Source organism: Heterocephalus glaber, unplaced genomic scaffold (assembly GCF_053883595.1).
Source record: "Heterocephalus glaber isolate CG9 unplaced genomic scaffold, H.glaber_assembly_v1.0 deba00001600, whole genome shotgun sequence".
Taxonomy (NCBI): Eukaryota; Metazoa; Chordata; class Mammalia; order Rodentia; family Bathyergidae; genus Heterocephalus; species Heterocephalus glaber.
Window position 1 is genome coordinate 38,029,591 of NW_028258372.1, and position 23,677 is coordinate 38,053,267.

The 23,677-nt window shown below is 51.6% G+C and overlaps 1 protein-coding gene and 2 long non-coding RNA genes across 48 annotated transcripts in view; 1 reads left to right on the top strand and 2 right to left on the bottom strand.

Annotated features, from left to right (window-relative positions):
* Nav1 (neuron navigator 1) overlaps positions 1 to 23,677 on the top strand; it is a 280,922-nt gene that overhangs the window by 167,952 nt on the left and 89,293 nt on the right. For all 12 annotated transcript variants that reach the window (XM_087194151.1, XM_087194150.1, XM_087194148.1 and 9 more), the window contains 2 exons: positions 3,583 to 3,685; positions 7,632 to 7,997. In XM_087194151.1, the coding sequence (XP_087050277.1) occupies positions 3,583 to 3,685; positions 7,632 to 7,997 (469 nt within the window). The remainder of the gene's footprint in view (positions 1 to 3,582; positions 3,686 to 7,631; positions 7,998 to 23,677) is intronic.
* On the bottom strand, positions 448 to 5,576 carry LOC147823183 (uncharacterized). The gene is made up of 2 exons (XR_015444416.1): positions 4,984 to 5,576; positions 448 to 2,851 (listed from the first exon to the last, which is right to left on the bottom strand). It is a non-coding gene; the product is annotated as an uncharacterized LOC147823183 (long non-coding RNA).
* The window catches only part of LOC110345307 (uncharacterized), a 54,779-nt gene continuing 41,440 nt past the window's right edge, over positions 10,339 to 23,677 (bottom strand). For 31 of the 35 annotated variants that reach the window (XR_015444403.1, XR_015444415.1, XR_015444407.1 and 28 more), the window contains 2 exons: positions 21,377 to 21,439; positions 10,339 to 11,030 (listed from right to left, as the gene is read on the bottom strand). This is a non-coding gene — a long non-coding RNA (uncharacterized LOC110345307). Of the gene's footprint in view, positions 11,031 to 19,365; positions 19,644 to 21,376; positions 21,440 to 23,677 lie in introns of those variants that run through there. The other 4 variants (XR_015444392.1, XR_015444391.1, XR_015444387.1 and 1 more) reach the window with 3 other exon arrangements.

The following is a 23,677-nucleotide window of genomic DNA, read 5'->3' on the forward strand; positions in this document are numbered from 1 at the left end:
CGTGGAGAGATGGTGAGAAAGGAGAAAAGCTTTTACTTAGAGGGTTTAGGGCAGGGTGGGCGTCAGGAGTGGGTGCAGGTGACAGAGGGGATGAATTCTTTTTCATTTTTCAGTACTGGGCCCAGGGTCTTTGCACTGAGCTACATCCCTGGCCCTTTTTTATTTTTTATTTTTAGGCAGGTTCTTGCTAAGTCACTAAGTTGTCCAGGCTGGGCTCAAACTTGTGATCCTCCTGTCTCAGCCTCCCAGAGTGCTGGGATTACAGGCATGGGCCACCATGCCCAGGTAAAGTGTGGTGAAATCTTTTGCAAATGAAATTTACTCATACTTTTAAATTAAAAATGTAAAAATTTTGCCTTGGGGGAGTCAGCAGTATGAATATCAAAGCCGCCCCCCCACCCCCGAGCTGGACAAAGTGCCTGCAGCCTCTTGAACCTGAGGCTTGTCCTTCCAATGCCTGTAAATCCTCATCCTGGGGCTGCGCTGCTGCCCTCCCGCCATATGTCAGTGGCCCAAGAATGTGGAGGACAGCCACCCTCCCCCGCACATCCCCTGAGCTGCGCCTGGGAGAAACAGGATGGCATACTCAGGGTGGCCACCAGGTGGCACTGCCGGGGCACCGAGGGAGCTCTAGGGGCCTGGCCTCTCTGCAGGACCCATCCGGCCTAGGAGCCAAGAGCAGATGCCCATCCCCCTCACTCCACCCCCAGCAAATCGAGCCCTGTCCTATCTTCCCCTGCACGCCCGAGCCCACCCCTGTGCGGAGGTGCCCTTCCCCAGCCAGCTCCAGCCGGCCACCGCCTCCCAGGTCCTCAGCCTCACGGCTCTCAGTGATGGGGTGGACTGACGAGGACTCTGAGCCTCCAGTCTGGGCAGAAGACTAGGGCAGTGCCGCCTCTCTGACGTGGAATGAGGTGGGGACTCGGCTGCAGGTCTTGGAGGGAAGAGACCGGGAAAAGAGGGCACCACGACCGGGGCAACAGAAGTAGGACAGCGTCACTTTCTGTTGCCACTAGGAATTAAATTCGGGGTACCCACCCCACCCCCACGTCCCAGGACCTGGCACACTACATAGTGCAGAGTGATCCCCTTGAAGCTGGCCCCCGTGTAGCTTAAATATCTTTCCTTTAAAAAAAGAAATCTTTTGCACATGCTAGGCAAGTAAATGTTCTACCACTGAACTACATCCCAGTTTTTGTTTGGTTGGTTTTGGTTTTTTGTTTCTTGAGACAGGGTCTCCCCATGTAGCTCTGACTGGCCTTGAACTCGCTATGTAGCCCAAGCTGGTCTGGAACACACAGCGATCCCCCTGCTTCAGCTTCCTAAATATTGAGAGCACAGGTGTGTGGCACCACTCCCAATTTATCCCCAGTCCTTTGTAATTTACTTCTGAGACAGTCTCACTAAAGGCCCAGGCTGACCTCCAACTTTCCATCTTCCTGCCTGAGCCTCCGCCATAGTTGGATTACAGGTGTGCACAGTCACGCTCACATCTGTCCATTACTGAAAAGATCAGTCACTGTGCTGGGTGCTGGAGGTGCAGGGAGGCCCTGTGATGGATAAAGAGAAATACCAGTTTCTTCCTGGGCTCTACTCTGCCATGTGCTGCATGCTAATGGCGTGACCTTGGACATTTTACTCCATGTCTACATCTCAGTTTCCTCATCTGTAAAGAGAGACAGTAGAACAAATCACCCAGGAATGTAAGCACTGGACTAGATGGGGTGTGCAAAGCGTCTGGCACACAGAGAGATCTCTGAGCAGCCCTTGGTCGCCTTCCCCTTTGGGGACACACACCCCTTGGAGATGCGCATGCCTGTCCCATCTCTGCCAGACCCGCAGAAGGCATCGAAATCCCCGTCTTGGCACCACGTTCTTGGTCCCCATGTGGGCATTTTAGAATTAAACTGTAAAGTATATATGGATACACTTTCTGACCCTGTCTGTGCTCTATGCCAAGCCATCAGTTAAAGCCACAGAGCCGCTCCCAGGGTCACCCTTGCCAGGATAAATAGGCACTGGCAGCCAAGGAAGTGACGCCAGGGCTGCGGACAGAGCACAGGCTGCTGACACAGAGGCCTGCCATTTGTCCCTGTTCTTGCCACCAGTGTGGAGGGCTGGATCCATTGCACTAGCCTTTCGAGGATGGGGGGGCGCCCAGGTCCACCGGGAGGACGAGAGAAAGGACCTGGCTGGGTCTGGAGCTGGTCCTCAGGGAAGGTCTCCCAAAGCCCTGGAGAAGGCACTGCAGCCTGTGCCCTGCTGCCCCGCCTGCCTCCCGAGGCCCATAACAGTCACAGCAAGCTGCCTGCTGGCCAGCCTGAACTCAATCATTAGAAAAAAATTCCTCTTAAGGGGTTCAGAAATGTTTCCTTCAGAGCCAAGAGGAGCGCGCTTTCCTGCTGAGTCTGTGGATGGCGAGGTGGAGGGCTGGACTGGAGGATGGAGGGGAGGGAAGCCGCCTGCAGGACACTCTGGACTCCTGGGTTTATTGCGTCGCTTCAGCAGCATCTGTGTGTCAGCCCCAACTCCGCTGCCATTGTCTTCCGGGGGGACACTGGGGTGGGGTGGGGTCTCCTGCCTTCAGTGACTTCAGATCCCAAAGTCCAAGGGAACCACTGGGCAGGACCAGCCCTCTTCTTCACATGTCCTCTGGCCCTGCGTGCTGCCCGACACCGAGGAGGCGTGTGATAAGGACTGGTTGGGTGTTTCAGAGGAAGGGAAGAGAATGCTCTCTGAGATCTTCGTGGGTACTCAGACACCCCACAGCCATGTGGATGTTATTTGCACCCTGGAAACGGATAGGAGAAATTTCTCTTTGCTGTTGTAGAATCTCATCTGTCCAGGCTGCCTGAAAACCAAGATTGGATAAAAGGGTGCCCATCATTAGGGCTCTGAGGCCGCACCTATGTATTCTCCTGACTCACGACTGAGCCACTTGCCCGAGGCCTACACTACCCAGAACTCGCCTTCCACCCCCACTCCCTACCAGCCACCTCACCGTTAGGTGGCTCTGTCGGAGTCATCTTCCCGGATTCCATAAAGCAACCCCGAATGTCCCCAGCCAGTGCCTGGGGTCAGGTGTGCAGAAGCCTGCTCCCCAGAGCAGCTCTTGTTGTCTCTTCCCAGCCCTGTTCTCGGTGACACATCATAGGTTGAAAGAGCCCACAGTAGAGATATTCGCAGCACAGAAACTGGTAAAGATGACACATCAGGGTGTCCCCCTCCTCCAAGAGTAGTTGTCGGACACCAGCACACGGCCAGACAGCAGTTTTTAGGCAGATGTTCCAGCTGGACTTGACCTGGGAACCCTTGCCCATAACCTCTGCTGTGAGAAGCAGGGCCTCCCCAAACAAAGCCAGAGGCAGAGGTGCTCACTTGAAGGCTGAGAGAGGACTGTACAGACACGGAAGCCGGGGTCTGGGCTGCAGAGGGCCCGTGGGCACGCGCCAGGGCCGGCTGGGTCCTGCTGTGCTGGTCGGCTTTGGGGAAATAAGAAGTGGGGACCAGCCTGCTGGGGCTGTGGTCAGTCTCCCCTCCCTGTCCCTGTAGCTCACGCAGCTCTTCTTCTCCCCCTGCCAGACCCAGAGTCCCAGAGAAAGAGGACAGTGCAGAATGTCCTGGACCTTCGACAGAACCTGGAAGAGACCATGTCCAGCCTGCGAGGCTCCCAGGTGACTCACAGGTAAGCTGGGGCTGCAGAGGCATCACACCCTCCGCTGTCCTTCTGGGTCTGGAGGGCAGAGTCCTGCACACCTCCACTTGGGCATCTGGGGTTTTGGGTGCAGCCGGCACTGCCGGGAGAGGGATCTCAGCATCACAGCAGAACCCGCTGTCTGTGCTGCTTGCTTTGAGCAGTGGGTTTGGGGGAAGGAAGCTCGGTGCATTGGCTGTGACACTCATCCCTGCTTGGGCCTCCGTCTTCTCACCTGTCTGAAGGGGCTTTGTTTACTGACTGCTCCTCCCACCCCCAGGTCCCCTCTGTCAGTCAGGTGCCCTCTGGGCTCTTCCACCACCACTGAGGGAGGCCTGAGTGCTCAGCAGGGCCCGGGAGATGCCACCCACAGTGTCCTGCCCCTGCCCAGCCCTGGGAGGGCACATGGCCTCCCACAGCAGCTGTCCCTGGAGCAGGGTCCTGGCCATGGCCTCGTGGTGACTCAGAGTTTCCCCTCTGGCTCCTTCCTTTGGGCTGCCCAGATGAGCTCATGCTGTCAGCTCCAAGGGGCAGAGGGAGGGAGAGCAGGCAGTGGGGCTGGGAAGTCACACGGGTTGGCAGGGAGGCCTCCTGGTTGGACTGAAAGGAGGCCCCTCCCACCTCCCGGGATTGGGAAATGATAAGCCAAGTTGGGACACAGGGTCAGTGGGAAAAGGGCCACGCAGCCCAAATGGTATCCAGAGGCACTTACATACCCTCAGTGACAGAGAGCTTGTTACCTTTGGTGCAGCCCAGTCCGTGGTGGGACTGTGGGGACCATCACCTGCAGCCCAGCTTCACGGCCAGGGGCTTTCATCCACAGCCACTGGCCCTGGTTCTTCCTCCCTGAGACCTCCCTTCTCCTTCCTTCCACTTCCTGCCCCCAGCACCACCCATTTTCCCATTTTGGACACCCAGCCCTTTACCCCAGACATCTAGAATCCTTTAAGTGATACAATAAATAAAGCACCCCCTCTCTGGGCTCCCTTGGCCTGGTCAGCAGGACCCTGACTACTGAAAGGAAGATGATTCCCGGGTCTGGGGGAAAGTGGACCCAGGTGCCCTTACATCTGCCTCCTGTCCCTCCCCCAGCTCTGGGCAGGAACCCAAAGGGAATGAGTGCCCAGTGCAACTGGCCTCCCCAATTTAGCCCCCCAATGGATGAAATCTCAGACATCATCCAGGGAAATTGCTGGAACATCTCTCAGTGCCAAGTCACCCACCAGCCTTGTGCCAAAGAAACCAGAAAGTGCTTAGTTGCTGAGCGGGTCGCACCCCAGATGACTCACCAAGCAGGGTCAGGACTGGAGGCAGACACTCCGGCCTCCCTGTGAAGCAGGGCAGGGCAGCTTCTGCTTGGGTGGGGAGGGTAGGCTGAAAGCCTTTGTGGAAAGCTGCCTGGTTTTAGGGGTGGAAGGCTGAGAGCACTGGCTCCTGTCTCCCTTTGGGGAGAAGAACCACCAGCCCTGAGGCTGGATTTCCTGTTTACCGAAGGCCTGGAGCTACTTCCTCTCAGCCTTTGGTTTCGGTTACTCCCGTTTCACTCTCAGGTAGCCCAAATACCCATTCCTCGACTTGGCTGTCTTTTTGTCTTAAAGTGCTTGTCTGTCAGTCAGCCCTTCCCTGTGCCCTGGGGAAGGCAGGATATATTCATATTCCCTGGGCTAAAGTAGAGGCAACTGAGGCAGGGAGAGGGAGAGGGCAGCTGTGTGCCCACGTGGCACTGGGCACCGGCCCTCAGAGCAATGCAGGGTTCATCCTCGAGGGGCCCTCAATCCAGTGGGTGCTTTGGGCGAGGCTGCTTTCTCTCTGGAACTCACAGGGTAACTCTAGATTCAGTTCTGTTCCAGAACCCTCTGTTCCTCTGCTACTTCCTGTTTCTACTGGCTCATTTCCCCTGGCGGCGAGGAGAGGGTCTAGGAGAGTCTGGGTCAGGCTGTGGCCTGAGAGGAAATGAAACTGTCCTCTCTGGAGAAGCAAGCCTGGGCCTGGTGAGAGGCTGCAAGTCAGAGACTGAGGTGTGAGCTGGAATCCTCGCCCGCCAACTTAGGTCTAAAGAGATCAGGAGGGAGATGGTTAGGGGATAAAATAGAGCCTTAAAATAGAGGAGGCACCTTCCATGCAGAGCGAAACTGGGCAGGCCAGCAAGAGAACTGAGGAACCTGGATGTCAGTGTCACCCTCACCTCACATGCTCATCACCGCAGTGCGGGCTAAGGGCCAAAGCCAGCTCCCCTGAAGCCCCACCATCTTCTTCCGCCTCCTCATCTTGTGGTCACAGTCAGCCTGTTTTTATCAAGCACCGAACTGCCTGAGGCCCTGGACTTGGCCTTGTGATGAGAAAGTCCCAGCTCTTTCCTCAGTACCTTCACAGGGGTCTGCTCTGGTCGACCCGTTACTGGGCACCAGCTGCACACCAGGCCCGAGCTGAAACACAGAGGGGAGCAAGGCAGAGCCAGATTTCCTCCAGGGGCTCTGGCTTCAGGGAGCTTCCGTTCTCTCCCAGGATGTGGGGTGTCCAGGTCCCCCAGAGTTAGATGCTGAAGCAGGACAGTGTGTGATGCAGAACAGAGAAAACAGACAGCCTAAAAGGCTGCCGGGCCTGAGGGGAGAAGCTATGGGTAGGCTGTCAGGAACCCTCAGGATGATGGCTAGGACCCTGTTGGGCTGCTCTGCAGGACCGTGAGCCATGATCCAGTGTGTTGAGGGAAAGATAAAACCCTCTTTTCTCAGGTCTAACAGAGACAATTTTGGAGGATTCTCTCTTTATCAAAGAACTTTATAAAAACAAGAGTAGAAAAATCAGTGCCCTCCTCCCATCCCAACCCTGAGAGCAGCTCTGAAAGGGATGTGCTCACTGCAGCTCCTTTGTCCTGTACACCTCAGGTCCAGCCTCAGGCAGCCTCAGCACCCCAAGGACCCCATTTCACGTACACAGTCCTGTCAGGCTCTTACCAGGCCAAGGGATGAGACCCTACCTAAGGCCGACCGGGTTGGCACCTGCTCAGCTCGGTGGACTTCCTGGCCTCAGTCTGAGCCCAAGCCCAGGCCACCCCTCCAACCAGATGCCAGCCGTATTTCCTCTGCGGCCGCCCTGGCCTGTGAGGAGAAAGCCTCCCCTTCCCAAGGCTCGAAGGCCCCCTAACCTGAGCCCCCTGGCTCTACCCTGAGCATCACTTTCTTGGCCTGGCCTGGCCTGGCAGGGCCAGAGGCCTGGGATCCTGCTTGGCCTTCTCTTCTCTGTCCAGTGAAAGCCACTTCCGTTCCTGGGCAGGCTCTGCTGCCTCCCTAGCCTTAGGCCTCTGGCTGCTGACTGTGAAGTCTTCCTGGGGGCCTGCCACACCTCTCAGCTTCCTGAAGCTTTCCCTACACCCTCCGCACCCCCCCCCCAAACCTTCCAGATCTGGCATCTAGGAATCAGCTGGCCCTCAGCTCACTGATAAAAAAGAGTGATGGAGCTGAGTGAATACCAAGGCCTTCTGAGTCAGGGAGCAGCTCCAGTCTCACTGAGCTGAGTGAGAGCTGTCTGTGTATCAAGCACTGAATCGGATCTGCATATCTGTGATACTCTCAGATCTACGAAGTGGCTGTTACGCTGTTATCCCCGTCTCACTGATAAGGACACAGAGACTTAGCAAGGTTTACTACTTTCCTTGAGTGCACTTACTAATGAATGGCAAAAAAAGGGATTTAAACCCAGGTCAGTAACACAGCACAGGCCCTTAGGAGCATGCCTGATTGCTTCCCGGCCACCTAAAATCATTTTCTCTTGACAGCCTGGGGTACCGGTCTGTAGCAAGGATGAATCCCATTTAGAGGCCTCCCGGGGAGGCGGGAGGGGAGGCCAACGCGGGAAGCCATTGCTGGGGCGAATGAAGGGACAGGGCTGGCAGCGGCCGTGCTGGGGACTGAAGCCGTGCCCTCTGCTCTCCGCCCAGCTCCCTGGAGATGACCTGCTATGACAGTGACGACGCCAACCCTCGCAGCGTGTCCAGCCTCTCCAACCGCTCGTCCCCCCTCTCTTGGCGCTATGGCCAGTCCAGCCCGCGGCTGCAGGCCGGTGATGCACCCTCGGTGGGCGGGAGCTGCCGTTCCGAGGGGCCGCCCGCCTGGTACATGCACGGGGAGCGCACCCACTACTCCCACACCATGCCCATGCGCAGCCCCAGCAAGCTCAGCCACATCTCCCGCCTGGAACTGGTTGAGTCCCTGGACTCGGATGAGGTGGACCTCAAGTCCGGCTACATGAGCGACAGTGACCTCATGGGCAAAACCATGACGGAAGATGATGACATCACTACCGGGTAAGCACAGGGGCCCCTGGGACAGCTGTGGTGGCACAGTGGGATGGATGGCTTAAAAGTAGAGTGAAATCCAAAACTGGGTTTGCCTTGCCATGACACGAGGGATCTGTGTAGAGCATTTGCGTTCGTTGTGGCCGCCTCTGCTGTCCTTCTCGATTTCTTCCAGACCTGGGTGTAGTGGGTGGGGCCTACACCCCACCCACTGAGGAGCTGGTTGGTCCTGGTGGCTGTCAGTCTGTGGTATGCTCTATCTTCTCTGGTCCTGTACCTTCAAGAGTGGCCCAAAGAGCCCTGGAGAAGCATTTTAGTCCCAGCTCTTCTACAAACTCTATATAGACTATGGGCAACCTAATCTGCTTCTCCAATTGCAAAAGAAGCTGTAATATGCCATATCCGTCTACCTGCTGAGAAGAAAAATGAGCATGTTGGAGAAAGAAGTTAAGTAGAAAGTGGTGATGGTCCCATTCCCCCTGCCCCCACCTTATTCTGTGGAGCTTGGTCTCTGCTCCTTGGGTTTTTGCCTTTGCAATCCTTCTGCCTATAATGCCACTTCTGAATCCCCACATAGACTGTTGAGCCTTTCTTTCCTCCCCTTTGCCCGGCAAGGACCCTCATCTTTTTTCTCTTTTCTTGCCTTTCATGATAGAATTGAGCCTGTGGACGCCATTTGGACAGAGGTCCCAGACTGGGAAGTGAGGGAAGAGGATAGGAAGAACGAGGTGCAGGAGGTTTCTGGGGTCCTGGCTATCTGTTCTAAGCCCTGAGATCTGAGAGCAGCAGTGGTTCTGGAAGCTTCTCTGGGGCATTTCTCAGCTGACTGCCACTTCCATTCTCCTTTCTTGGGTTGCCCCCACCCAGGCCCCCTGAAAAGCAGAAGCACCCTTTCCCCTGCTTCTCAGGGACTGCTTCTCCCCAGTAAACTCTCAGTCTTCAAGGGCATGGAAAGCCACCTACGGAAAAGACAGCAAGCTGAGCTCCAGGCTGTCCACGGTTGCCTGCCACAGCCCCACCCAGGGGATAAACTTGGCGGGATCTGGTCAGGGCCTGTCCAGCTGATGAGACTGCTCTGGAGCAAAACAGCTGACGCATGAATGGGGTTGTTTACTGCCTGTGAAATCCCAGGGGCTGACCCACCTCACGCTCAGTCCTGCCCTCCCCTCCGGCCAGGAGCTGAGGACAGAGAGAAGTTATCTATTGCCTGCTGCACAGACCCTGAGCTGCCACCATGTCAGCCAGTGCTGGGCAGGAAGCAACGCTGGGAGGTGGCCAGATCTGCCCCACACAGCCTCTGCCTGGGACAGCTCTGGGGAAGTGCCAGGTCCCCATCCTCTGAGGGTCCCATCTGGGGAGGGCCTCTGGGACCAAAGGGTTGGAACGTTCTCCACATATTGGAAGGACGGTGGCCCCAGCCCTTGGGGGCTCCCCTGTCTGATGGTGATGAGAGCCCTCTAAGTGCCTTTCCTACCGCTCCCCCAGTGTCACTGGCAGAAAATTAACCAAGTGCAGAAAGCACAGGACCCAGGCTAAGCAGAGCCCCCCTCCCGCCCCCAAAATGTGAGGAAGGTGGCAAGCCTTCTAGGACTTCACTAGCTGAATGAGCGTGGGCAAGTTAGTTAACCTCTCTGGGCTTTAATTTCTCCATCTGCTAAATGCAGATAACAGTAGAACCAACATCGGGACCATGGTGAGGATTAAAATGATTAGTATGTGTCAGGTGCTTGGAATAATTCCTAGCTCATGGTAATTGCTCACCGAGTGTCAGCTATTACTGTGCCTGTTGGTAGAGTCCCAGGTGGATGGGGAGATGCAGCCCTGCCCTCAGGCAGTGTGTAGTCTGATCAGAGTGCCTCACTCAGAATCAGCAGCAAGGAAGATCTAGCAGCAGCTGACCAATCCTGGGGACACAGATAATGGGGGTGTCGGGGGCATGGAGTATCATGGAAAGACCAGGAGAGGAAAGATGCCTTTGTCTACTTCCAAGTGCCCCTTCTCTGTCCTCTTTCCTCTGAACAATGTGTGTGCTTCTGAATCCATTTTTTAAAAAAATCAGAGTTCCCGAGATGGATGTGAAAAAGAATATGCCTTGCATGCACAGTCAGGTGGAAGCTCAGGCAAGCTGGAAGTTTGTGCAAGGGTGTAGAGTAAATTGTTGGCATTGCTGGGCGTAGTGGTGCATGTCTGTAATCCCAGCACTTTGGGAGACTGAGGCAGGAGGATCACTGTGAGTTCAAGGCCAACCTGAACCATGTAGTGAGACCTTGTCTCAAAACAACAACAGATTATTGGCATGGAAATAGCCACAAAGTGGCGCATACTATAAAAGGCAGTGCTAGTTGCAAAATAATTTCACATGCACTTTTAATGGTCAGTCTTCAATTAGCAACAACTCTTAGCCCTGGTTTTAAGGTTTTCCTGTCATTAAATTCCATGCCAGGATTGTAAAACCAGCCACCCTTAAACATGCTCAGGCTGTCAGAGTTGAGGGGAAGCAATTTATAGTGCCCACCAATTTTGATATAAACAATCGCTGCTCAGTTGTGTTTCTATGGTTACACGCCGTGTTTTCTTGGATTCTGTCACAGGACACCCCCAGTTCCAGCAAGTCTTCAGTGGCCACGTGGGCCCAAGTTGTCCTCCTCTGGGTCCTCTCATCTCTACTGTGGTTTTCATCCAAATTTTGACATTAAGAAAATGTCCGATTCCTAAGAAAATTGTTTTTCCCTGGTCATAAAATGGGTTGGGCTGTTCCCCATGGGGCAGCCTTCAGAGCCTGCCCAGCACTCACAGGGGATGCCTCCGTTCCCCACAGCCAGGCCCACGCGTCCACGTTTCTTCCTCGCAACGCTCCCAGGTCTGGGCCACTCAGGGCTGGTGGCGTTGGGTCCGAGGTGATTCTGACCGGCTCAGGGCTCTCAGTTTTATCTGCTGAGGCGAGTCCTCCGGGGCGGGATGTACATGCACAGTGTTCAGCTTCCGGCTGGCTTTTCCTCTCCCTGCTCCATCACATCCCTGGCCGCCTGCTGGTTTACCACTCTGCAACCAGAATTTGAAGCAAACTTTGAAGTAGTCACCAAACTAGGATGAAGAAAGAAACTCCAATGCTACCACCCGGTCATGTACTTTTAAAAATTAATTTTTAAAAATCATGGTAAAGTACTCATTTACTGTTGTAGGCTAAGCATTTTAAAGTGTGCAGTTCAGTGACATTACATTTATTCACGTTGTTGGGCAAGCACTGCCCCATGCATCTCCAGAACATTTCCACCTACCCAAACAGAGACTCCATACTCGGTGACCATGGCTCCCCTCTCCCCTCCCTCCAGTGCCTGCCAAGCACCACCCTGCTCTTTGTCTCCCTGAGTTTGACTTCTCCGGGTAGCTCATGAAAGTGCAGTTATAATTTGTCTTGTGACTGGCTTATTTCCCCTCACAAAAAGCCACCAAAGTTCCTCCATTCCATAGCAGGTGACAGGGCCCCCCTTAAGGCTGAATACTACACCGTTGTAGGCACATGCCATTCTTTGTTTATCCACTCCCCTGTTGATAGGTTCCAGCTGCCTTTAGGCCACTGTGACTAATGTTGCCATGAACAAGTACCCTTGCTTTCAGTTCTTTTGGACACATACCTGGAAGTGGAATCGCTGGATCACATGGTAATTCTGTGTGTGATTTTTGAGGAACCAACATACTGTTATCCATGGAGACTGTATTGTTTTGCATTCCCAGCAGTCCAAGTGCTGTACACCCTTGCTGTCTATTAATCTTTTGGGGTGGGGTGTGCTTAGAGATGTTTTAATTTTGGTTTTGTTTTTTTGGTACCAGGAATTGAACTCGGGTCCTTATGCTTGCAAAGCAGGCAGTGGAACCACTGAGCTAAATCCCCAGCCCCATTTTGGTTTTGTTTTTGTGGGGTTTTTTTCCAGTATTGGGGATGAACCCCAGATTTTTCCACCACTGCATCCCCAAATCTTTTTTTATTTTGAGACAGGGTCTTGCTAAGACCCTTGGTTGGACCCTGGTTGGAAATCAGATTGGATTGGAACTTGAAATTCTCCTGCCCCAGGCTCCCAAGTAGCTGAGATTGTAGGCATGCATCAACACATTCAGCCTGTTTTTTGTTTTGTTTTGTTCTTAATGTTAGCCCTCCTAATTGTGTTAGCTTTCCACTACTGTAACAAAATGCCTGTGGGAATAAGGTTAAAAAGAGGAAAGGCCTATTTAGGACCACAGTTTTGGAGGTTGCTTTTGGGCCTGTGGTAAGGAGCACATCAGGCAAGAGTGCTGGCTGAAACTGTCCATCCTGTGGTTGGAGAGTGAAGAAGAGAGAGTAGAAGACCAAGGTCCCCCTGAGACCTCCCACTAGGCCACCTCCTAAAGGCGCCACTGCCCGCAATATCACTACAGGCTGAGGACCAAGCCAACATATGGGCCTTTGGGGAACATAAAACGATGTGAAGTATTTCTTTGTGTCTTTTTAAAAAAAATATCTTTTAACTGACACATAATAATTATACATATTTATGGGATACATTATGCCATTTCAATGCATGTATACAACATAGAGATAAGATCAGGTAATTGGCATTTCTGTCACCTAAGACATTAATCGTTTCTTTGTGTTAGGAGCGTTCAACTTCCTCTCTGCTGGCTATTTTGAAACATACAGTTAAGACCAGGCATGGAGTGGGATGTGGTGCCACACGTAATCCCAGCACTTGGGAGGCTGAGGCAGGAGGATCACTGTGAATTCAAGACCAGCCTGAGTTACATAGTGAGTCAAGACCAGCCTGAATTACATAGAGAGATGCTGTCTTGAAAAAAACAAGACAAAAAAAGCAGGCATGATGGCGCACACCTGTATTCCAGCACTCTGGGAGGCTGAGAGAGGAGGCTCACAAGTGTGAGCTCAGCCCGAGCAATTCAGTAACTTAGACTCAAAATAAAAACTGAAAAAGGGGCTGAGGATGCAGCTGTTTGAAAGCTTTAGATTCAATCTGCAATACCACAAAAAGAAGGGGGGAAAAAAAGAAAAAAAGAAGGAAGGAAAGAAGGAAGAAAAATAATCCTGTAGCTAATTGTTGTCAGCAGAGAACATTAGAAGTTACTCCTCCTACCCAACTGCTACCCTGACTCCTTAACTGTCCTTTCTCTACCCTCCGCTCCCCACTCTTTCCTCGGGCTCTGGTGGCTATTTTTCTACTCTCTGCTTCTATGACACCAACCTTCAGCTTCCACATATGAGTGACAACAGGTGATGTTCACCTTTCTATGCCTCGTTTCTTTCACTTAACATGATGTCCTTCATTTTTATCTGTGTGGCTACACATGGCAGAATTTGATTTTTCTATGCCTGAATAATCTCCCAATCTGTATATACTAGAATATAATTTTCCACATTTTCTCTATCCACTCATCCATTAGTGGATTCCTAGGTTGATTCCTAGCTTGGCTCCCAGTAATTGTGCTGCAGTAAACATGCAAAGGCTGGTATCTCTTCACAACACCAAGTTCATTTCCTTTGGGTATATACTCAGTAGTGGATTGCTGAATTATATGGTAGTTCTCTTTCTAGTTTTGTAAAGAACCTCCATACTCTTTTCCATAAAGGCTGTATTAATTTCCATTCCCACGAACATTGGATGAGAATTCCCCTTTCTACACATCCTCACTAGCACTCCTTATTTTTTTTGTTTGGTTGGTGTTTTTTGGCACCGGGGATCAAACTTGGGTCCTTGCGCTTGCGCAGCAGGTGGCGAAACCACTGAGCTAAATCCGTGGCCCCACTTCTTATTTTTTATCTTTTTGGTAATAGCCATTCTAACAGAGGTAAGACGGTATCTCATTGTGGTTTTAATTTGCATTTCTCTGATGATTAGTGATGTTAAGCACCTTCATGTCCTTATTGACCACTTGTATATCATCTCTGAAGGAATGTCTATTCAAATAAATCCTTTGTCCATTTTTAAATTGGATTGTTTAGTTTTTGAGATGTGGGATTTCTTTATATATTCTAGATGTTAATCCTTTATCAGATATATGGTTTGCAACTCTTTTCTCCCATCCTGTGGTGTGTCTTTTATTCTGTGATAGTATCCTTCTGTGCTCTCTCTCTCTCTCTCTTTTGAGATGGGGAGTTGGTGTCTCACTATGTTGCTCAACTGACCTTAAACTCTCAGGCTCAAGTGATTCTCCTGCTTCAGTCTCCACAGTCACTACAGGCTACAGATATGAGCCCCATAAAAAGTTCAGATCTTTTGTTTTGATGAAGTCCAGTTTATCGATTTTTTTCCTTTTGTTGTTTGTGCTTTGGGTGTCATAGCCAGAAAGTCACTGCCAAATCCAATGTCACATAGCTTTCCCCCTGTGTTTTCTTCTAAGGGTTGATTGGCTTGGTAAACCTCATACCAGACGCTCCAGTGCGGAACTTGTGCCACCCAGGAAACCACAGTTTTCTAAAACATCTCAGTAATTTCAGCCTATTCCATATTCCCATCTAGTATAAAAGTCTCTGTATCCCTGACAGCCAGTCTTTCAACCTTGGCTTGCATGGGCATAGGAACTGGGAGTTTATCCCATTTCATATAGAATTAAGTTATAAAGTTGTTAAATATTCACTGAAATCCTCTTCACTCTCACTTCTGCCTATTAATTTAAATTCTGTCATCTGAGAAAAGTAGAGTAAGTATAACTCTTCACCAAAACAGGTCAAAATGTTCTTAATGATTATTCAGTTATTCTCAAGACCTCTCCCTCCAAAAAAGTCCCCCACTTTTTTCAGTACTTTCTAAAATGACCCAGTTCTCCAGAGCTGTCATTGTCCCAGGCATCCTCCTCTGGGAGCGCTCCAGTTGTCAGCGATCCTCTTCTCAGTTGGCACCTGGACTGATCACCCACTTGACACTAGAAGTAGTTGGGCCAGGCCAATATTCAAATCATGACCCTGCAGACAAGTTCCAGTTGACTGCTCACTGTTCTAGATGACAGCTTGGGACATTTTTGCCACTTGAAAGGAGAAAAAGGAATTTGGTTTTCTAAAAATAGACAGGTCTGGAATTTAATCCGAGTAAGAAGATAAGTCTCCCAGCCTTCTATCTTCCCCATCCTCGCCATCTGGGGTTGGGGGGACGGAGTCGTGGTCGGGCACCCATGAGGAGGTGAACACTAGGATGGGGACCGTGTGCTCCCAGAGGGGCAGGCGGGCACTGCGAGGCCCTCCCTGGGCGTGGGTCTGCCTCTCAGCCCCTCCGTCCTGTCTGTCGGTGGTCTGGGTGGGGTGTATTGGAGCTCTGAGGCAGGAGTAGCTGGGAACTTGCTGGCCAAGCCAGTAATAGTCCTGCCAAGTCCCACAGCCAAGGGGCTGCTCACATGGTACCGAGGTGAGCCATCTGCAGCCCGGCAGGACCGCTGCCCAGTGACCCATGCCAGTGGCCACGGAGCCCTAGATGGCATCAGAGGCCCCATCCTGCTAGAGCACTGTGTGTGTCACAGGCGAGCAGGATTTGTTGGAGACTGTCTGCCACTCCCTGCATCTCCCCTCAGGTGGCTCCTGGCCTGTGTGTATGGCTGGATGCTCCAGGAGCTTCTCATTTCCTCCTTGCCTCCCTCCCTCCTCCCCCAAGCCTGTCCTCTTGAACTGTTCTTGGGGGCTCAGGAACAGATGGCATTTGTTTCCTCCTTAGCTCTGAAGTGTCCTGACATTGAAAAATGTCAAATAAAATAAACTGTAGGCCCCTGCCTTCTCACAGGCTGGCTCTTGGCTCCCAAAGGCAGGGAGCTCAAGCCATAAAGAGACACTTCAGCCCCGTGCTGCGGTCTCCACCTCTGCAGCCCCTCCTGAGAAGGAGCCCCTTCCCTGCTCTCCAGCTTGGCCCGTAGCCTATTCCCAGACCCCAAGATGCCCAACCAACCACTTCCAGCAACAAGAATCCTCTTGCGTGGGCACCAGTGTGCTTGGTTTGCACACACAGGACCCTTGATTTAGAATGGACCGGGAAGGGTTGTTCCCCTTATTTCTTCCTCTGCCTTTGCCTTCTGTTTCCTGGCAGTTCTTAAATACCCCACCTAGTGGGCAACTGGACCAGGTGTGGCTCTTGCAACACAAGGACAGAGCAGACAGTAGTAGAGGTCTGTCCTGGGGAGGATCCCATGCTCAAGCTTAAAGGAAACTCAATCTCTGCCCCTAAAGGACTTCACATCCAGAAGGAAGATAGGGTGCTTCCTAGGTCCACAATAAAAGAAGAGATGGTATAGTTAAAGTGGGCAATGGTTGTTGCCTTTTGGGGGATAACTTCTTACCATTACCGTGCCGACCTGCAGGTTCAGACAGTGGTCTTGGTCAGCACTGCCCTGAAGGGCAAAGGAAGGGGACTTGGGCTAATCTTGAGATATGAGTCCATTCCTAAGCATGCCTTTAGCTCGCCACATCACCTAACCTGAATCTTAGTTTGTTCATTTATTAAAAGGTGAATTCGTTTTGGCTTGTGAGGGTCAAGTGGAAAAGAATATGTGCCAGTTCTTTGGAAAGTATAAAGGGTTGTTGGCTTGAAATTAAGTATTCTGACCTCAAGTTAATATTTTGTTCATTTAGCTGATGGCCTGTACTTAGGTGTTCAGGTTTCTTAAACTTGGCAAATGAATACACTGAACTTGGGCCTCGACTTCTGTTGTGAAGAGCAGAAGTCTTGCTTTTTAATTTGTCTGGATTTTCTTTTAGACCCATGGTGTGCAGTTAATTAAGCAGACTTGAGAACAGGCCTGACACAGATTGGCAGAGCAGTAAGTAACATGGCTAGAACCAAGACCTGAATTGTGGCTCTGCTTCTTCCCAGCTACCTGAGTTTGGATAAGTTTTGCACCTGCTCCGTTCCAGTGTCCTCGGCTGAAAACTGTGGAGAGTAATGGCATCTGCTCTGTCAGATCAGCGTGAGGATTAAAATTAGTTACTGCATCTACTTCAGACTTCAGAAGTGCTCTATTGTTATGAGCTATTTGGTGACAGACATTAGCAAGATAACCAACCTAAGCTGTCACATGCAACTTCTGAATGATAATACAGTACAATGGTGCCTGCGTTCACGAACTTAATTCATTCCATAATTCTGAGGAACATGGCCAGGTTCGTGTTCATCACCCGATGCAGAGTTTGCAAACAAAAACAAATTTTGGCAAACATTTCCATTTGAAAGCCTAACTGTTCACCAACAAAAACATTTGTGAACTGAGTGAGGTGCCACTGTATTTTCATGTGTAAAAATGATGTTTCTGATCCCCAATGGAAGAATGACTCATTCATGCCAAGCAAGTTGGATCTGTCCTAACACACTTCAGCTGTGCATGCAATGTTCTCATGCGGCAAATAGTGCCCATCTGTGGCGTGGGGTCTGTCTGGGCTGTGAGGACAGCAGGCGGTTGTGCAAATAGCTGAGCTGATGGCCCACAGGATCGCCAAGTGGCCATGACCTCCTTCCCTTCATGACCCTTGCTCAAACAAATGTTTCTTATGTATGAGGAGCGGTGTCCTGGTCCATTTCGTGCTGCCATAACATGATACCACAAACTAGGTAATTTATGAAGAACATAGATCTGTTTCTTACAGTTCTGAAGCTGGGAAGTCCAAGCTTGAGGGGCCAGGTCTGGTGAAGGTCTTTGCAGTGCAATCTCATGGTGGAAAGTGGAAGGATAAGGCCACTCCTGGGAGAGAGAGGGGCTGCCTCGCCCTTTTGTCAGGAGCCCACCCCGTGATAACGGTGTTAACCCATTCATGAGAGCAGAGCCCTGTGATCTTATCCCCTCTTAAATGTTCTGCACCTCCACACTCTTGCACTGGGGATTAAGTTTCCCCTGGCGGGGACACACTCAAAGCGCAGCATCCAGGTACCCGCCAAGTAGACCTTGAGATTAGGATTTCAATGCAAGTGGTTTATTGGGGACGCACTCTCACAAACCACCGAGAGAAGTGGGGAAATGTATCAGGGAAGAGAGGGAAGGTGTGTGCATGCAGGTTACTGCTGTGGGCACCTGGAGCTTAAGGACTTCTAGAACAGGCCCTGGATACACTTCAGAGTGTCCCACCCAAAGGGTGGAGAAATGTGGTTATTTAGTTTTCAACTCCCATTCATCACTGGCTGGAGGCAATTCCTAGAGGGACTGAGTCAGCATTTTTAGCCTGTCAGGCTGGGTCACAGGTGCCCACCATAGTCCTTGGTTGTGTGTATAGGATCAGTGAGGATGGATGGGACACAAACACCACTTATAAAGAAGGAGCTGGCCATGGTGCTGCACGCCTATAGTCTCAGCACTCTGGGAGGCTGAGGCAGGAAGATCTTAAGTTCAGGCTCAGCCTGGGCACCTTGTGCTTATCAACTTCATGAGACCCTGTCTCAAAAAAATAAATAAAAAAGGGCTGAAAATGTATCTCAGTGTGAAGGGTCTGGGTTCAATCCCCAGTGGGGGGAGGGGGGGAGGAAGAGGGGGAAGGGGAAAAGGAAGAAGGGAAGGAAGAAGAAGAGAGAAAATGGTGGGAAGCAAGCAAGGAAGGAAATGGGGTGGAGTCAGATTCCTGGGGCTGATGGAAGCAAGGGGTGGTTTCAGAGAGCCCTTCCAGAAATAGTAAGCAGTACTCCTCAGTCTTTGTAGGGTTAACATGTATGGCATAGTATGGTCTGTTCAAAGCCAGCAAGGTGGGGGAAAAGCTGGAGTAAGAAGGGTATTCCAGAGTGGCTGCTGATGTATGCTAGTTGCCATAGCAACTGATGCCAACTAAGGAGTGGCTCCTCCTCTGGATGTCCTAGTAACCTACAATTGAGCTGCTGGAGTTTTCACTGAGCACGATGACATACAATTTGGTTGACAGTCAGGATGGATAGGGGTTGAGGAAGCTGTTGAGATGGGTTTGGCTTTTTCCCAGCAGCTCTGCCCACCTGTCTACCTGTCTATTTGTCTCTCCTCTTTAACTGTCACCTTCCTCCTCCCTCCACACCCTTATGTTCTGTGATAATCCAGCTTGACTTGTGTGGTGCCTGGAAATTCCATGCAAGCTGATAGCACCAAAAGAGGACAAGTTTGGAAGTATTGCAGGCTGAGGCTTTGGGAAAGCTGTGTGTAACAGGATACAGTGTCTATAGTACACGTGGTGTGCAGCAGGGACTCAGTAAATTGAACTCCCTCCCTTCTCTTGTTGGCTTCGAGAAAAATCAAAGCTTTAGAGGCCATCAGTAGAAAGGGATTGTTCCCACCTTGGTGATGATGTCCTGTTGCCCACTCAGCTTTGCCGAATCCCCTCCCTTTAGGGAGCCTTCCCTGATCCATCCCATTGTAACACGATTGCTGTCTGATTCTGGGTTGTCCTGGAATTTGCGTGCATAATCTGTCTTGTGGTAACTTGTGCTTTTATGATCCTCTAACAATTGCATAGCATGCAGGGTTTACAAAAGACTAACATGGCATTATCTTATTTCATCTTAACAACAGAGTGAATTGTTTTCCCCTAATTTACAAGCCAGGAAATTGGAACTCAGCTTCATTGTCCTGGCAGAATTACATGACTTGCAAGTGGCAGCATCAGAGAAGAACCCAGGCCTTCTGACTCCCGTGTTCTGTGTTCTTTCCAGAGCACCACTGCTGTGCTCTGTCCACGCCGCGTGCACCCTGTGACAAGCCAGGGCAGGGGCAGAGGTTACACTTCCCACTGGAGAAGGAGCGTCCCAAGGGCACAGACCCTGTCCTCTCCCCTCTGCTTCCCCTCAATCTCAGCAGTTTCGATTCTCAGGCCATGCTCTTCACTGACCAATGAGTCACTGTTAGAGGCCCCCTCCTGGGATGCCCTGGAGTGACCTCTCCATCTTCCTTGCTTTGGGACCCACAAAGTGGCCAAAGCCAGGAGCTCTGGGCCAACTGCAGAAGGAGCAGCCTAGGGCTCTGTGAATACAAGTCCTTATTTGACTCCAGCTCAAAGGCTTAGCTGTCCCAGGATGCTCATAAGGGGCCAGCTCTGGCCTCCAGGCTATCAGATGTCTCTGGACAGGCAGCAAAAGACCATTCACTGTGACTGAAGAAAGGCAAGCAAGCCAGGCAGCGGACTTAACCATGGAGCTCTGCCAGGGTGCCCCAAAGGGCTGCAGACAGAATTGTTCTTGCCTATATATCAGTGGAAGAAGCACAGGCAGATGCCTGAAAGCCTGGACTTAAAAGCAGGCAAGAAGGAAAGAGTCAGGTGCAAAGAGGCCCCAAGCACATAACTACATAAAAAATGAATCAACATTCACTGATCGTGCTGGCCAGGGTCACCCAGAGAGAAGGTAGGAGAGGCTGACACAAGGCCCTGTGCCATAGATAAACAGCCAGCGTGTTTGTGTTTGTGATGTGCACACCAAGGATTGGGAATGAGAGACGCCCTGCACAGGTGCTGCGTGAGAGCCATCCAAACACGGGTGTGAGAGGTGGCTGGATGCAAAGGGGCTGTGTGTGGACAAGATCGGGTGAGGACACAGGGCCGCCCACTGCGGGGAGCAGCAGCCTCTCAGGCCCAGAGTGTGAGAGGTGGAGGGACTTCCAGAGGGGTGCGTGACCCTGCTCAGCCTGGAGGCCTAAGCCAGAACAGGCAGAGATGCTCACTGGCTCACACTCAAGGGGGGCCTGTCTTGTGCTGTCTTCTCTCTGGTGGCGCATCTCCAGCCTCGAGGATGGGGAGAGATCTCTGACCTGGTCCCTACCCTCTTTTCCTGACTGCTCCCCCTCTTCCAGCCCCTCCCCCAGCCCCCTTCTCACTGGTCACCGTTCTCAGTCTCAGGCTTGCTTTGCTTCCATGTCTGGCTTCTGTCCTGGCCCACGTGGGTCTGATGACAGGAATGACACTATCTACACATGCACGGCCATGTGGCCAGACTGGGTGGTGGGACTTCTAGCAACAGGGGTTCCCAGGACTGGTGACATTCTCCTGAATGTGATTAGAAGATGAGGATAGTGCTTATCTGGCTGTCACTGCCCCTTCCCACACCTTCTGAAGGAGGCCCAGGGGGACAGCCAGCTGCTCTGGGCCCATGCTGGAGTGAACTTTCCTCAGCTGTTTCCTGTTCCCTGGACATCGCCAGGGCAGGCAGCACCCCATGTGAGGGTCCCACCGAGGATCCCAGTGAAGCCAGGGAGGCAGGAGCTACACAATCCCTACCCCTGCCCCAGTTCCTGTGTTTAGTCTCTGGTTCCTGAGGATATGGAACATTCTGGAGCCTATTTGACCTGGGTTTAATGATCAGTTTGCCACTCACTACCTACATGACCTCAGTGTTATTCAGTGTTTTGTGCTTTGGCCTCACTGCTTGAAAGGAAAGATGATGCTGATGGCCACCTTGTGCTGTTTGTTCATACAGTCAATAAGTACTTACAGAGCACTGTACGCCAGGCACTGCAGATGCAGCAGGAGAAAAAACAGGCATTATTCTTAAACCCTGTAGGATGAAAGGAATGGCAGATGATCAGATATATCTATATCTATATGATAGTTTAGTGAGCTGGACATGGGGGCACACACCTGTAATCCCAACACTCAAGAAGCTGAGGCAGGAGGACTGTGAGTTTGAGGGCAGCCTAGGCTACATAGAGAGTTCAAGGCTAGCCTGGATTACATAAGGAGACCCTGCCTCAAAAAGGAAAGAAAAAACAAGTTTAGGCTGTGCTGTGTGTAACAAGGAAAAATCAAGCCAGGTAAGGAGCAGAGAGCAATGAGGTGAGGCTCCTTCAGAGAGGTGCTGGGTGGGGGAGGGCTTCTTTGGTAAGCAGTGCAGGTAAGTGGAGGTGGAGCTGTCCAGCATGTGCAAAGGCCCCTAGACAAGAACAGGCACACGTTCAAGGACCCCAAGGAAGTCAGCCTGGCTGCAGCACAGTAAAAAGGGGACAGCGCTCAGAAATGAGGTCAGGAGGTAGCCAGGGGCCGGTATGCATGGTGAGGGTTGTGGCTTTTCCTCTAAGTGAGAGGAGAAGCACTGGAGGGCTCTGGGGAGAGGGGTGGTGTGATCTGTGATCATGTTGGCTACTATGAGGAGACACGATGACAGGGGCAGCAAGAGAACCAGGAGGCATGGGAAGGAGGTGGCAGCAGAGAGAAGGGGGCTCGCACCAGGTGCAGACAGGTAGTGGGCAGGGTTGTGAGGATTAAAGGAGACCATGTGCGTGCAGTGCTTTTTCTCCATGGATTTTGTTTTCAGTACCGGGAATCGAACTCAGGACCTTGTACTTGCCAGGCATGGTGCTGCTGAGCTACATCCCAGCCCATGCAGTGCTTTCTCAATACATTCTACTGTATTCTTTTTTTTGTTTTGGTACCGGGGCTCGAACTCGGGTCCTTGAGCTTGCAAGGCAGGCAGCGAAACCACTGAGCTAAATCCCTAGCCCTTCTCAATACATTCTGTCAGGGTTCATTTCTTTCTCCCAGAGGTTTGGGACCCAACTCAGCAATGGGACACCCCAATAGTGGATGCTTAGGTTGTTCTGAAATAACTGCTCCTGGGTCTCCAGATCTTCTGAGTGAGACGATTGTACACTCATGTGTGGAAGTGCACACACATATACATGAACACACACATGCACACACAGAGATGTCTGCTCATTGACCCCCTCCCAAGGGTCCAGCAGGCCCTTCACATAGACCTGGCCTTTGCTCTCAGCACACAGAGACCCTGATGCATTGGGGTGGTAGATGCAGGACATAAGGCCAGCCCACCAAGACAGTAGCTCACCATAGCTGCTAGGGGCACCCCTCTGCTGCTGCTCCAGCTGCAGGGCTGGTGGGAAAGGCAGTCTCCTCAGAGGTTACATAAATATTTGCTGAGCAGTAACACAGCTGGGAGCAGGGCCCCTTCCTCCAGCTGGTTCATTTGCCACCCGAGAGAAATCTCAGCTGGGATTAGGACCAGGATTTGGAACCCTCCAGTGTACATCCGCTGACTCCCAATGCCCACAGTTCAGACTGTGCCACCAACCCACCTTCTAAGCCTTTCAGTCTAGGCTGGTACCAGGGAGGGGGGTGACATGACATGGGACCCCTGTGGTAGAAAGAACCCTGGCCCAGGAATCTGGAAACCCGGCTTGTATGGAAGGATCTTGAGCAGCTCACTCTTTCTGGGCTGCAGCTTCTCCTTATGAAAAGCAGGAAGTTGAACCAGGTGACCAATAAAGCCCTTTTCGGCTCTGATGTTCTGGATCTCTGACCACATGAACTGGGTCTGTCCCAGGAAGGGTGAGAGGTTGGTGAGCAGAGGTGGCAGCCTCACTGGGTCAGGAAAGGAGAGGAAGGAAGCTCACTAGGCCCGTGGCCAAGGAGCTCTGTCAGTCATTACTAACAGGCAAGAACTATAATGCGAAGTGAGAAAGGTAGACACAGAAGGTTAAAAGTCACGTGGTTTCTCTTATATGAGAAACGCAAATATAAATAATTTAAAGAGCAAAATAAAGGGCAGATGATAGGAAACAGGGAGGTAGACTTTTTGGAGATGGAGAGGAGCTGTGGGAAAGGAGGAGAAGGTAGGTGGGGAGGGAAAGGCGATCAAGAATGATCAAGATAGGGCCAGGGATTTAGCTCAGTGGTTCCACCGCCTGCCTCACAAGCGCAAGGTCTCGAGTTCGATCCCTGGTACCAAAAAAATAATTTAAAAAAAAGAATGATCAAGATAATACTTTACATGTACTAA